The sequence below is a fragment of the Mustelus asterias genome, chromosome 4 (assembly GCF_964213995.1).
Source record: "Mustelus asterias chromosome 4, sMusAst1.hap1.1, whole genome shotgun sequence".
Classification (NCBI taxonomy): Eukaryota; Metazoa; Chordata; class Chondrichthyes; order Carcharhiniformes; family Triakidae; genus Mustelus; species Mustelus asterias.
The window spans coordinates 124694040-124707810 of record NC_135804.1 but is presented as its reverse complement, the minus strand read 5'-3'; the positions used below and the strand labels follow the sequence as shown (position 1 = coordinate 124707810).

Genomic DNA, 13771 nt, shown 5'->3' with positions numbered 1-13771 from the left:
AATAGAGTCAATGTTTCAACTTGGGATGGCTATTCGTCATAGCTGAATACAAGGTAGAACAAGATTTATACTGTTTGGGTCAGGGATGGGGTGGGGGGCTGTAATTGATAGGAATGGCATAGACAAAAGTACAAAGGGAATGTAAATTGTGATAATAAAGACTAGGGATTGGAGCTAAAAGTGTCCATTAAGAGATTGGAGTGTATAAATGATAAAACAATGATGTAAAGTGTAGGAATGTGGCAGATGGCCAGGGTGAGGTGGGGTGGTGAAACGAGATGGAAAGCAAGATTTTAGAAGTAGAAAAATAAGAATATGCAGTAAATATGTATTCTTGCAATTGTCCTGATGAGTGCAAGATGGAAAACTTCAAAAAAATACCTTTTCTCAGCAACATTCAAGTGATGTATAGCAAAGAACTATTTTGTGCACTCCTCCAAACTGGCCTCTTGAATGTCCCCAATTTCCAATACTCCTCTATTGGCAGCAATGCTTTCAGCTGCCCAGGCCCTATAATTCTGGGAACCCCTGCCTAAACCTCTCCATGATGTGGAGATGCCGGCGTTGGACAGGGGTAAACACAGTAAGAAGTCTCACATCACCAGGTTAAAGTCCAACAGGTTTATTTGGTAGCACAAGCCCACTCACCTGATGAAGGGGCAGCGTTCCGAAAGCTAGTGGCTTGTGCTACCAAATAAACCTGTTGGACTTTAATCTGGTGCCGTGAGACTTCTTACTAAATCTCTCCACCCTGAAGACATTCCCCGGACATCTTATTGTGTCTTGTCGATTTTTTTGTTTGACAATGCTCTTGCAATCTGCCTTCTAATCCACATTTAAACTCGCAAAATCCAAATACAGGAAGGAACCTCTTGCAGTCCCTGGAGATTTAATCTGCTCCTTTATAATGGGCAATTCAGGTCACGTTGTCAGTACCAGAGGACAGAAACAGCGTTCCGCACATGCGCTATTGGATACCAGCTGAAACTGACAAGTGACTAACTTTGTTAAGTGTCCTCTTCACTTTACTAATATTTGCGTTATTCATTAGTACCCACTGGAGGAGATAAAATGACCCAGTTCGCGGCTGAACCTGCTCCCATGGAAGTGGAAAAAAGTTCAGAAAAAATTGACATGTCTTTGGGCAAGTATGCGTTCTGCGAAAATCACGTGTGTATTTTCTTCTAAAGTTATCGGCATGGAAATACTAGGTGGGGGGCAACTGATTATTACCGAGGTAAAGTGAAATATTGTGTGTATAATCAAACACTCATTTGAATGATTATTTTGTACTTTTAATGAAATCTGGCGGGGAGCGGGGGAGGAGTAAAGTGTCAGGAATAGTGAGTGTAAGAACATGCAGATCCAATTCGTTGGAGTCAGTACTAAATATGGAACAGTGATATTAAATACTTGTAGCGTCACATACAGCCATTAGAAATACTGCGACAGAAGGTCAGCGTTGCCAGAAAAAAATGTGACTTAATTGTTGGTTGGAAAGAATTGCGTTTCTAGTTCATGTTTTTATTATCTTTTTTCGCCCATTTCATTGCATTTTAAAGTGTTATCAGTATTATTAAACAGCAACTTTCTCAGACAACCAGCGGTGAAGTTCAACTCGAAATCTCAGAGATCGTCCGGCTGCAAGTGAAAGGTCGGTGTTCTCGAGGACTTGCACGTACAACAGATGTAGTGGCTTTAATGAAAAGTTCAAACCACCACAGGCAACTAGGTTGCTTTGTGAGTTGGCAGCCAGCACCTGTCGCTTCATTTAAAAAATATTTATTTTGCAGCTGAATGATCAAATATTTACAATCTTTTTTATTGGGAAGTTTTTATTTTCTGTCATGACCCATGTGTTTTGAGGAAATCCTACATTTTCTTTTGGGATGATGCCTTGAAGACCCAAAGTGAAGCTTGGATAATTCTGGAAAGGAGGATAATTAGATTTCCTGCGTATGAGATCTTTAGGCTTCAGACTTCTGATAAGTGAGTTTATTTATTATTGTCACAACCCATCGCCATACTCCAGCGCCTGCTCAGGTACACTGAGGGACAATTTAGCATGGCCAATGCAACTTACCAGCACGTCTTTTGGACTGTGGGCGGAAACCATGCAGCACCTGGAGGAAACCCATGCAGACACGGGGAGAATGTGCAGACTCCATACAGGCAGAGGCCCAAGTAGGGAATCGAGCCCGGGTCCCTGGCGCTGTGAGGCAGCAGAGCTAATCACTATGCTACCATGCTGCCCCATGTGACTTGAGGTGGTTCTGGGAATAAAAGTTAAAAAGCCAAGGGTAAATAGTTACAACAGAAACTGAAAATGCTGGAAAATCTTAACAGGTCTGACAGCATCTGTGGGGAGAGAATAGAGCCAACGTTTCGAGTCAGGATGACACTTTGTTAGCTCTGAAACATTTGCTCTATTCTCTCCCCACAGCTGTTGTCAGACCTGCTGAGATTTTCCAGCACTTTCTGTTTTTGTTTCAGATTCCAGCATCTGCAGTATTTTGCTTTTATATAAGGGTAAAAAGCTAATTGGGATCAAATTACAGCTGGTCTCAGGACCTGCAGATTAGAATACAGAATTCGTGTGAGAGGAATCGAGCAAAGCTTTCAGCAGGCTGTTTGTCTATAAGAAGAAAATGCAACTTCAGAGGCTCTTGGCAAAGTAAGGAACGAGGAAGATGTGTATTTGTATCTGAGGATCGGACCATGAACTGAGTGCGTTGGTTGGTTGAAAAGGTATGACATCAGGACTGTCATGATCTGAGTGAGAAGGGGTTCATAGGTATGTGCCTGTCAGGGTCGACCGTGTTTGGAACTTTTAATAGAATGTAGCTGCCAATGAAAGGGACTTGGGGTCCAAATTCATTTGAGTGGGAAGTGAGAGATCGTACTTACCAGAGGATAAATTGGAAAAACTGAGATTGCGCATGATGTCAGAATTGTGCAGGAAGTGATGCAGCTACTTGTTAACTACATGAAGCATAACTTTGGGTACCAAGAAAGTGAAATTTACCATTTTATTTGAAATATCTTATGCCTATTAAGTAATGTTTGAATTATGTTGATTTTAGTTGGTTTATTACAGTGAAAGTTGCAAAAAGTGACATCTTGTTCATCAGTTTTTTTTTCCATTGACATATGCTTTATAAACCAACTGTTGATCTACATTAGAAATATAGAAAAAAGGACCAGGAGTAGGCCATTTGGCCCTTCAAATCTGCTGTGCCATTCATTATGACTGGCTGATCCTCTAACTCAATGCTGCTCTCCCCATAACCTTTGACACAAGTCAAGAGTCTAGAAATCCTATCTATTTTCTTCTTAAATATATTCAGTGACGTGGCATCCACAGCTTTCTGTGCTAGATAATTCCACAGGTTCACAACCCTCTGAGTGAAGAAGCTTTTCCTCATCTCACTCCTAGATGGCCTACCCCAATCCTGAGACTGTGACACCTTGTTCCAGCCACTTTCAAGCCAGTGAAAACAACATTCCTGCATCCAGTCTTTCTAGCCATGTCAGAATTTTACAGGTTTCAATTAGATCCCCTCTCATTCCTCTAAAGTCCTAGGTGACCCAATCTCTCTTCCTACAACAATTCTGCTATCCCAGGAATCAGTCTGATGAATCTTCGCTGCATTCCCTCCATGGCAAATACATTGATTTACATTTGGTAAAATAGCAATTTTACAGCAAATAATTTGGGCTAGGTTTGGGGTGATGATTCGCAACTTACTCCTTCCCATTCAGATTAAGGTAGGCAACATTTGAATTTGAATGAATGCAGTGTAGTAGAATATTCCCATGCTGTTCTTCTTTCCTAAATGCTACCTGTGGCCCTTGTATTCTGCAGCGGAGTGAGGAAGTGGGTGCAGCGGAGTGAGGTGATGGGATGTGAGAAAGCACTGCAGGCACCATTATTAGCAAACCATGTGGTTAAATCAACCCTCCTCCTTAAAGGCAGACTCTCGTGTAAAGGGCAACTGAACTGCTGAAGTGAAGAGTGCTGGCCTATCGGTTGGAAAGATTATGGGAAGCACAACAGCCTAGCACACAAGGAGTGGGGGGAGTACTGCTACCAGATTTAGCCACACTGTTCTGGTGAACGAGGTAAAGTCGAGGAGGGAGACTATGTTTTATCGTGTGGGCGGGAAGCCCTCACACACCAGCCTAGGAAGGAGTGAGACCTTTTGCCAGGGAGATCAATGATTGGAGTCTCGCATTAACATCATGACAACAGTGTTAGATAAAGTACAGGGATCTCACATGGGTGGACAAGCTGTTATGCTATTGTGCCTAATCTAGTTATGTTTATGGCCAATGGCGAGCTGCCCTCCACAACACACCCACCCACCCATCCCAGAAAGTTGATAATGGGGGATTCTGCAATAGTAGGGCCATTGAATGTTAAGGGAAGCTGGTTAGATTCTCTCTTCTTGGAGATGTTCATTGTTCAGCACTTGTATTTCACAAATGCTACTTGCCACTTAGCCTCAGCCTGAATGTTGCAATTAATGTGAGATATAAACTAATTGATGGGATTGGAGGCAGCATTACCTGAAGCCAGGTGAAGGTCTCTAAACCATAATAAAGAGCAACTGGTTTATCCCAATCATGTGGTGTCGGAAAAGGCCTTATTGCAAAATGCACTCAAGTATTTTTGATTTTTTTTCCCATTCACATATAATGATGAGGTTGTTTAGCTTCTGCTATTTATTAATCCGTAAGGTGTCGGCAATGCTGGTATGGCCAGCACTGAGTTCCCATCCTTAAATTGGCTTGAGTACAAGCTGGTGAGCCCCTTTATTGTTTTGAACCACTGCCTACATGTGGTGTAGGTAGACCCACTGTGCTGTTAGAAAAGGAGTTCTAGAATTTTGACAGCAAAGGCACGGCAACATATTTTCAAGTCAGGATGGTGAGTGACTTGGTGAGGAACTTGCAGGTGATATACATCTGCTTTGCTTGTCCTTCACGGTGGTAGAGTTTGGAAAGTTAAAGAAGCTGCATTCCGTTCCTGCAGTGCATCTTGTAGATGGTGTACATTGCTGCTACTGTGCAGCAGTGGTAGAGGGAGTGAATGGTTAAGGCAGGAGATAGAGAGTCACTCAAATGGATTGCTCTGTTCTGGAGATGAGAACTTTGTAACTTTTCTTGAAACTGCTCTCATCCAGAAAAGTGGGGAAGTATATCACACTCCTGAACTTAGAATTGTAAATGATGGAAAAACCTTTTGGAGTCGAGTCGGCCGGGGCGGGGGGGGGGGGGGGGGGGGAGATATCCCACTGCAGAAAACCTAGCATCTGACTTTCTAACTCTTGATATTCATATGGCTGGTCCAGGTAAGTTTTTGGTAGAATGCAATGACTCTCCAGGGTCACTCTTGTTGGAGTTAGTCACTTTCCTGACACTTATATACGACTTATGCACCCAGACTTGCATGTGGTCTTGGTCCTGCTGCTTGTGAGCGTGACTGCTTAAATATCTGAGGAGTTGTGTGAATGGTACTAAATCCAGCACAGTCATCCATGAACATCCCCACTTCTGACATTATGATGGCGGAAAGCTCATGGTGAAGCAGCTGAAGATGGCTGCACTTAGGACACTGCCCTGAGTTCTTCCTGTGATTGCATCCTAGGGCTGAAATGATTGGTCTCCAACAAACACAACCATCTTCCTTTCTGCTAGGTAAGGCTCCGACCAGTGGAATATTTACCCCTTAATTCTATTAAACTTAACTCTGTGACATACAGGTTAGTGTCCTAATTTGGGAAGAGAAAGCACAATATAAAAATGCTGTTCTCATGAAAGGCCATTGACCTGAAACGTGGGCTGGATTTTCATGAGGAGGCGGGAAAGTCGAGCTGGGACCCAAAGCTTTCTTATTTAAGAAGGCTGCCACCCACATATTTTCTTTCCAGGTAGGTGGCCCAAAGTGACAGGATTGAAGAGGCTGGCATGTTAGAATTCCTACCCCTGTTTATTTGGATGTAAGCCGAGTTTAAAGATGAATGTCAGGCTTTCAAAACTTCATGCCCCATGCATCCTCCATAGCCACTCACCCGGTATCCCCTATGGGCACACCTCCAGAGTCATATTTTTGAAATGGAGATGAAAAAAAATTAAACTTCCAACAATCTAATAGAGTCGTCGGACAAGTACACTTCCACTGAAAAATACTCTCATTCATAAAATGCATTCAAAAATTTAAATCCCCTGAAATAAACATATATTGTTAATCACATTAAAGAGAGAGAATTCTTTAATGAACTTTTAGCACTGTAAGTCAAAATGAGAACAATGCGCCCAACTGAGATAAGTGTTTCCGGACCTTTTGAAACTCAACCACGCAGTCATTTGGGAAATGTAAACAAAGCTGTTGAACAAGTAAAATCACAGATAGCACATGTCCTGTCAATCAAAGCATTCTGGAGCATGTGGGGGCTTTTCTTAAAATCTAAATGATATCTACTAAAGGTTTGTTTTTCATTTTAAATGGATTCTGGTAAATAAACCATTTCAGATTATCACACTGGAGACGCCCAGCAGTGTTATCTTCAATTTTGAAAGCTTAAGAACACTTTTCCCAATGGGAGAAGTATGCTAATATATCTCTCAACTTGCTCACTTCTGATCAATGTAAAATGCAATGTATCCTATCAGGACAGAGCCCTGTAATCAACCACCACAGTAAAAAGTGTTGTGGAGCAGGCTCGAACGCCCAAATGCCGCCTCCTGCTTCTATCTTCTTCTATATAAAACACCTCTAAATTACAATACAGCATTTTACTGTTGAAACTGAAAGAATAATTTTTTTTTGCATTTCAAAGTCTGTCAATGAAATAATTCCAGGAGCAGGTAACTATATTTTGAGGGGTAGCTGGGGTGGTATGGCAGCAGTGCTAAACAATGTTTATCACTGCTGCCCCTCAGTGCCAGGGACCCGGATTCAATTCCAGCCTTGGGTGATTGTGGAGTTTGCACGTTCTCCCCGTATCTGCGTGAGTTTCCTCCGGGTGCTCCGGTTTCCTCCCACAACCCAAAGATGTGCAGATCAGGTAGATTGGCATGCTGAATTGCTCCTTAGGTGCAAAGGTGTATAGGTATGGGGATTACGGGATAAATGCGTGGGGTTAAGGGAATGGGGTGGGGGGGTGGGCCTGGCTAAGATTCTCTGCAGAGAGTAGGTGCAGACTCGATGGGCCAAGTAGCCTCCTTCTGCGCTGTAGGGATTCTATGGTACCCTTGTGGTTCACACCTTCTCTGAGAGGATCTGAGCCATACCTTCTTGATGAAGGGGCCCAATTCCACTGAAATTTAGGGAAGGTTTAAATTTCTCACCGACACAATGGAGATGGCAAGGGTGGGAGAGTTTTGTGCCTACACCCTTATCATGCACAAGTGGAAATAGCCAGAAACCGTCATATGGGCAAGAGTTCCGGAATCAGGTCCCACATGTCAATTTTAAAGGGCTCCTATGTTGTCCTGACTCACTGAAAATCCAGGCAGTTAATTCCCTTTCTTTGACCATGGATGCGGTCTGTCCTGTTTAGCAGTACCAGAATCTTCTGTTTTCAGATTTCCAGCATTCTGAAACAGTACTTTGCCTTTGTGTTGTACACATGTGTGTTTGATGTACATAATTTGATTGAATGAGAAAATGTGTGTATTTTTGGGGGTTTATCATTTTAATTTCTGTCGTGTGCTCTTTTCAGCCAATGCAGATGCCTCCAGTTGGGCTGAAAGTTTACCCTTTCCAATAGCTGTGCAGGACACTAAAAGCAATATGTAACAGCACTCTTACTTAATCTCCCAGTGGGTTGAGAGTCCTCAACATTAAAATTGCCTCCAATTTAGCAGCATTTTTGTTCTGCAGTCTCTCTCAATAAGGCTACTAGAATAAATGGGAAATGTAAAATTTCCATTACTTCAATAGAGAGCTTGTGATGTGGAATTGTAGGACAGTGTTCTGAAGTTGAAGCTGTGACATATTGTGCAGCCTTTTTGTACATAATATCCAATAGCTTCCACTCTTTAGTTAAATGCATTTGACAAATCTCACTTGGCACAAAGAGGCAAAAGGCCCCATTTTCCAATATTCCCATTTTTGTCTTTAGCACACCAAGGTAGAGAAAATATTGCATTTTTGCATTTCTTAAATATTTCCAAGCACAATCCAATTTTATGCAGCAAACCGATCCAGTAACATTTTCCAACAGTCTAATTTTTATCTAAATCATGCTTTTACATTTTTCAGATGATATTATTGAACTCAATAAAAGGGAAACCGACTCTACGACAACTCCATTAAGTAGGGCAAGAGAACAACAGCAAAGGCAGCAGAATTTACGTTTTCGTAAGCTGCAAAATCGTTTTGGAAGAGGAGCGCAGCAAAATGCACAAGGTGACCTTAAATTCATCAAAGCTAACCACGTTATTAACCGATAGCACGTGCTGACAACTGCAAGCCCAGGAAATATCTAACCATGCATTTTTATTGCCAGATTTATGATATTCCACTGCTAACACCTGATGTCTACTGTAGGTTAGTGACCAAGGGGAGAGCTTCTTTCCACTTTAGCTGAAGCAAAGTTGAAATCCCATTTGTGAAGAACGTATTTATGATCAAGCTACATTAAGCACACTTTTCCCCTCCCATCATTGAGTGAAGGCGAATGAATGAAGTGGCGCAATAGCCAGAAAAAAATTAAAGTAAAGTTTATTAATTATTCATAAGTACAGCTTACATTAACACTGCAGTGACATTACTGTGAAACTTCCCTAATTGCCACATGCCGGCACCTGTTCGCATCAACGCACCTAACCAGCACATTTTTCAGACTGGGGGAGGAAACAGGAGCACCCGGAGGAAACCCGCACAGACACGGGAAGAACATGTACACTCCACACAGACAGTGACCCAAGCCGGGAATTGAACCCGGGACCCTGGCACTGTGAGGCAGCAGTGCTAACCACTGTGCCAGTTTGACAAATTCTTGAAAAAATGTTACAAGTTTGTTTTTGCTTAAGTTCTCAAAATAGAACAAAGAACATTATCAACTTGAAAGCCTATTTATTAAGTCAGTGCACAAGGGAAATCCTTGTATTCGATGGTACAGAAAAACGTAACTCAAAGGTGGGAAATTTTAAAGCAACATAGATTGAAAAATGGGGTATAGGACAACTGTGAAGTCAGATAAGTGAATAAAAAGTAAAGTATTATAATGTTTATAGCAAGATGCTAAAAAGGGAAATATAAAAACCAAACAAATGGAAAATTATAACACAAGTTGTAGAGTAGAGATGTGCATTAATATGACTTTTTAAGTCAGTGGTTCCCAAACCTTTTTCACTGCGCCGCACTTTCGGAATAAAAATTTGTTCGCGCCTCACCAAATTGTTTATTGATAAGAAATACATTCAAAAACAAAAGAAAACAACTCCTAGCAGTGCTTGATTCATAACATAGAACACAACTACTTTATAATATGATCATGGGACATCGTCCTCAGCATCACTCGATGCTCTTGCTCTCACTTTGGAAAAATATCTATCCATGTTTAAATGTTTCTTTGATTGTCCTTGAATCTTCCCGCCACACTTGCCATCCTCTCTCGCCGCACCAGTGTGGCGCGCCACACCCTTTGGGAACCATTGTTTTAAGTACTTCTAATTTGATTGAGTATCTGTTTCAAACTGTTTAATTGTGGATACAGTAGATGTTGTTAACTCAGCAGTTTTGATTATCATTTATTTGTGAATTGTGTGCATGAAATCATTTTGTGTACAGAGGTTATACTTATGAGTCTCACTCCTCCCAGAAGCCCATTGTGGTGCAAATCGGGTGAGGGCAACCAAGTTCCATTCTCTGCAATGTGATCCTGTGTAGTGTGACTCCAGACAAGGAGCCTTTCCCTCGTAAGATCCATCCTTTCCTCAGTCAGTTCACTCATTAACCCTAATGCTGCATTGCAGAGGCAACAGTTTTGTAAGGTTCGTAAAAAGTGACCAAGTGTATACAGCAGATTATTTGTTTGTATCAATTTAATTAGGATCCAATAGGCCGCGGAGAAATACCTCAGAATTCCAAGGGTACGGCAGGGCTAATCAACGTTGGCAGACTCAGGTTAAGAATATCAGAGCAAGAGCAGATGGAAGAAGACCTACTGTAGCAGCCAAAGGAGTGAGCCCATTGAATCGTAAAGCCACTGTTCGCATGGTAATACAAACCGATCAGCTGACCATATCAACCTTCATTTATGCTTGAAAAGTACCATGATTTTGAAAATTAATTGATTTCAAATTTTCTTAGGATTTGCAACAAATTGCACCCATTAGGAAAGGAGTTCAATGGATCATGAGGGGAAGACCACAGCAGGCCCAAAAGAGGTTCCGGCTAACAAGACAGTGGCCCCAAATTCCAAAAAGGTAATAACTAAACTAACTGACACATAACCTCCCTCCCTCCAAATGCCACTTATCCTGCAGCAATGATCTCTCTCTCTTCCTTCAACCCCACCAGAAAGTGGAAATCTCTGGTCTCCCTCACCCACCTCCCCCTCCCCCCCCATATCATGATTGCCATGATCTTCAGATACCTGGTCTACTGGTTTTCATGTCCAACAGTCAGTAGGTCAACCTAACTGTCTGACAGATGGGAAAGTAAAGAAAAAAATTATAATGAAGTAAGTCTTTCCTAATTGAGGTGTTCACTAAGGCTCAGTTTGGGGTTCCTCCAGGACCATCTAGCTCCAGCCCTCCCTCACTGCAGCCTCAGTCATCACATGGACAACAGAATTGAATTCCAGAGGTGAGGTGAGAGAGATTCCCCTTCACAACAAGGAATGAGACATTGAACTGAGTGTGGCATCACGGAGCCAAAGCCAAACCAAAGTCCATGGAAATTGGGGGGGCGGCGGGGTGTGGGGGGGAAACTCTCCACTGGTTGGGGTCATACCAAGCACAAAGGAAGATGGCTGTGGTTGTTGTAGGCCAATCATCTCAGCCCCAGGACATCACTGCAAGAATTTCTCAGCCCAACCATCTTCAGCCCTTTAACAATGACCCTCCCTCCATCATAGGGTCAGAAGTAGGGATGTTTGCTAATGATTGGAGAGTGTTCAGTTCCATTCACTGGTGAAGCAGTTTGTGTCGACATGCAGCAAGCTTCATGTATAGAGGTTACCATTGATCAGAAACTTAATGAGCCAGCCACATAAACACTGTGGCTACAAGAGCAGGTCAGAAACTTGGATTTCTGTGGTGAGTAACTCCCCTTCTGATTCCCCAAAGCTTGTTCACCATTGACCGGGCACTAGTCTGGAGTGTGGTGGAATACACTCCACTTGCCTGGGCGTATACAGCTCCAATAACACTCAAGAAGCTTTACACCACCCAGGACAAAGTATCCACTTGATTGGCAAACTATCCACCACCTTAAACATTCACTTCCTCCATCACTGCCCACGGTGACTGCAGTGTGTACTGTCTCCAAGATGTAGTGCGTAATTCGCTAAGGCTGTTTCAACAGTACTTTCCATACCCTTAACTTCCACCAACTAGAAGAACAAGTGGAGCAGGCACACATGGAAATACCTTCATCTGCAAATTCCTCTCAAATCGCATACCATCTTGATTTGGAAATGTATTGTTGTTTATTTCATTGACACTGGGTCCAAATTCTGAAACTCCCTTCCTAACAGCACTGCATGTACCTATATCATCCACAGTGCAGTGATTCAAGACAACAGCTCACCATCACATTCTCAAGGGAAATTACGGATGTACAATAATTGCTGACCTTGCCACTGATGCCCACGTCCCAGGGATGAATAGTAAAATTCAACAGTGCATCCATGTCCCTGGTCTTCAGATTTTCTGTTGCGTTTTCCTGGTCCACAGTACTCTCCCTGCTTCCCTGCATATATTGAGGCCAGAATACCTTTTGGTTTTCATTTTACAAAGTGCTTTTATTCTGGTGTTTTGTTACTCTGTTCGCAGTGGGAATAAGTGAGGAATTAGGCAGGATTGAGAATGGAATACAAGAAACAAATAAATATTTTTTTGATTTTCTTGCTCCTCTCATACAATCCCTGAAATGATTTGCCTTGATCCAAAGCCAGTTTTGAAAGAGACAGATTGGATAGTTTTACGGTGGCAAAAGTCTGGATTTGACCAGAAACCAGATGGACTTCTATTGCCCTAATAAGGAAATATAGAACCTCACAGTGCAGCATTAAGATTGATGGGGATAAATTACTGCATTTGCTGCCTGGGTGGTAGCTGAGGAAATGGGTTTTCTGCCAGCTGTAGAACTTAACTTTCATTTAATGAATGTAGTTGCTGAGAAGGCAGCATAATGGTCCCAGGTCAAAGATCAGGAAGAGGAACAAAGAAAGTAAGTGTAGGAATGAAGATGTATTATAATCAGGGATAGATGAAATTCCTAATTTACACAGAGGAGAAAGAGGAACCTTTAAACTAAAATGGTGGCATTATTGGAAAGTAAAGTGTGAGAGATATAAATTCATTGTGGCCTCTTTTTTTAATGTTAGTAGGTATGTTTCTGAAATAAAATGGAAAAATATTAAAATTCAGAGATTATAAACAGTTTCCTATCATCAGTTAAACACAATAATATATTGGCTGGAACTCTACCGCCTCACCCGCCACAGAATCAGTGCGGGCGAGGGTCCGACAATGGAAATTTCTGTTGACCTCGGGTGGAAATTTCCGGTCTCGCCTGAGCGAGGCCGTAAAATCCATTGTGTCTACTGAACTTCATTCCATTTACATATTACCAGATAAATTGAATTGATAAACCATAATCTTGTTGTGAATACATGTACAATCAACACATTCCACCATGGCCTCACTAGGCTATCTGCACTTTACCTTAAATGACCACATGCAAATCTACACTTTTTTGACAAGACAGAAAATGCCATATTTCAATTTTTAGTTGTTTATTTCTTCTTAATTGTTAGACTACTTGTCTGATATCCTGTTTCACCCACTGATTCCATCCCTTTCCCATTTTAAACTGAACCAGATCATTCAGAGCCTTAGGGTGGAATTTTACTGGCACGTCCGCCCGAGGTTTGTACGATCCCTCCGAGGCCAACGGAGAATGCCGTTCTCTGAGCCTCGCTCTTCCCCAGAATCGGAGCGAGTGTGCTGGTAAAATTCCGGCCTTAATGTTGCATTTGAATTCGAGTTGAGCTTCCAAGTACACATCTAGCCTACCTACCTCTACCTCCATAATGTCACCTAATTCCGCCCCATTTTAGAACATAGAAACATAGAAAAACTACAGCACAAACAGGCCCTTCGGCCCACAAGTTGTGCCGAACACATCCCTACCTTCTCGACCTACCTATAACCCTCCATCCTATTAAGCTCCATGTACTCATCCAGGAGTCACTTAAAAGACCCTATTGAGTTCGCCTCCACCACCCCTGACGGCAGCCGATTCCACTCACCCACCACCCTCTGTGTGAAAAACGTACCCCTAACATCTCCCCTGTACCTCCCCCCCCAGCACCTTAAACCTGTGTCCTCTCGTAGCAGACATTTCCACCCTGGGAAAAAACCTCTGAGAGTCCACCCGATCTATGCCTCTCAACATCTTATACACCTCTATTAGGTCTCCTCTCATCCTTCGTCTCTCCAAGGAGAAAAGACCGAGCTCCCTCAGCCTATCCTCATAAGGCATGCCACTCAATCCAGGCAACATCCTTGTAAATCTCCTCTGCACCCT

At 42.4% G+C, this 13771-nt stretch overlaps 1 protein-coding gene across 3 annotated transcripts in view; it reads left to right on the top strand.

Moving 5' to 3' along the window:
- The first annotated feature begins 958 nt into the window (after positions 1-958).
- LOC144492975 (UAP56-interacting factor-like) overlaps positions 959-13771 on the top strand; it is a 48887-nt gene continuing 36074 nt past the window's right edge. For all 3 annotated transcript variants that reach the window (XR_013497659.1, XM_078211713.1, XM_078211712.1), the window contains exons 1-4: positions 959-1144; positions 8270-8416; positions 10065-10231; positions 10325-10440. Coding sequence is in view for 2 of the 3 variants with exons in the window: in XM_078211713.1 (XP_078067839.1) it covers positions 1072-1144; positions 8270-8416; positions 10065-10231; positions 10325-10440 (503 nt within the window). In the remaining variant the exon portion in view is untranslated. The remainder of the gene's footprint in view (positions 1145-8269; positions 8417-10064; positions 10232-10324; positions 10441-13771) is intronic.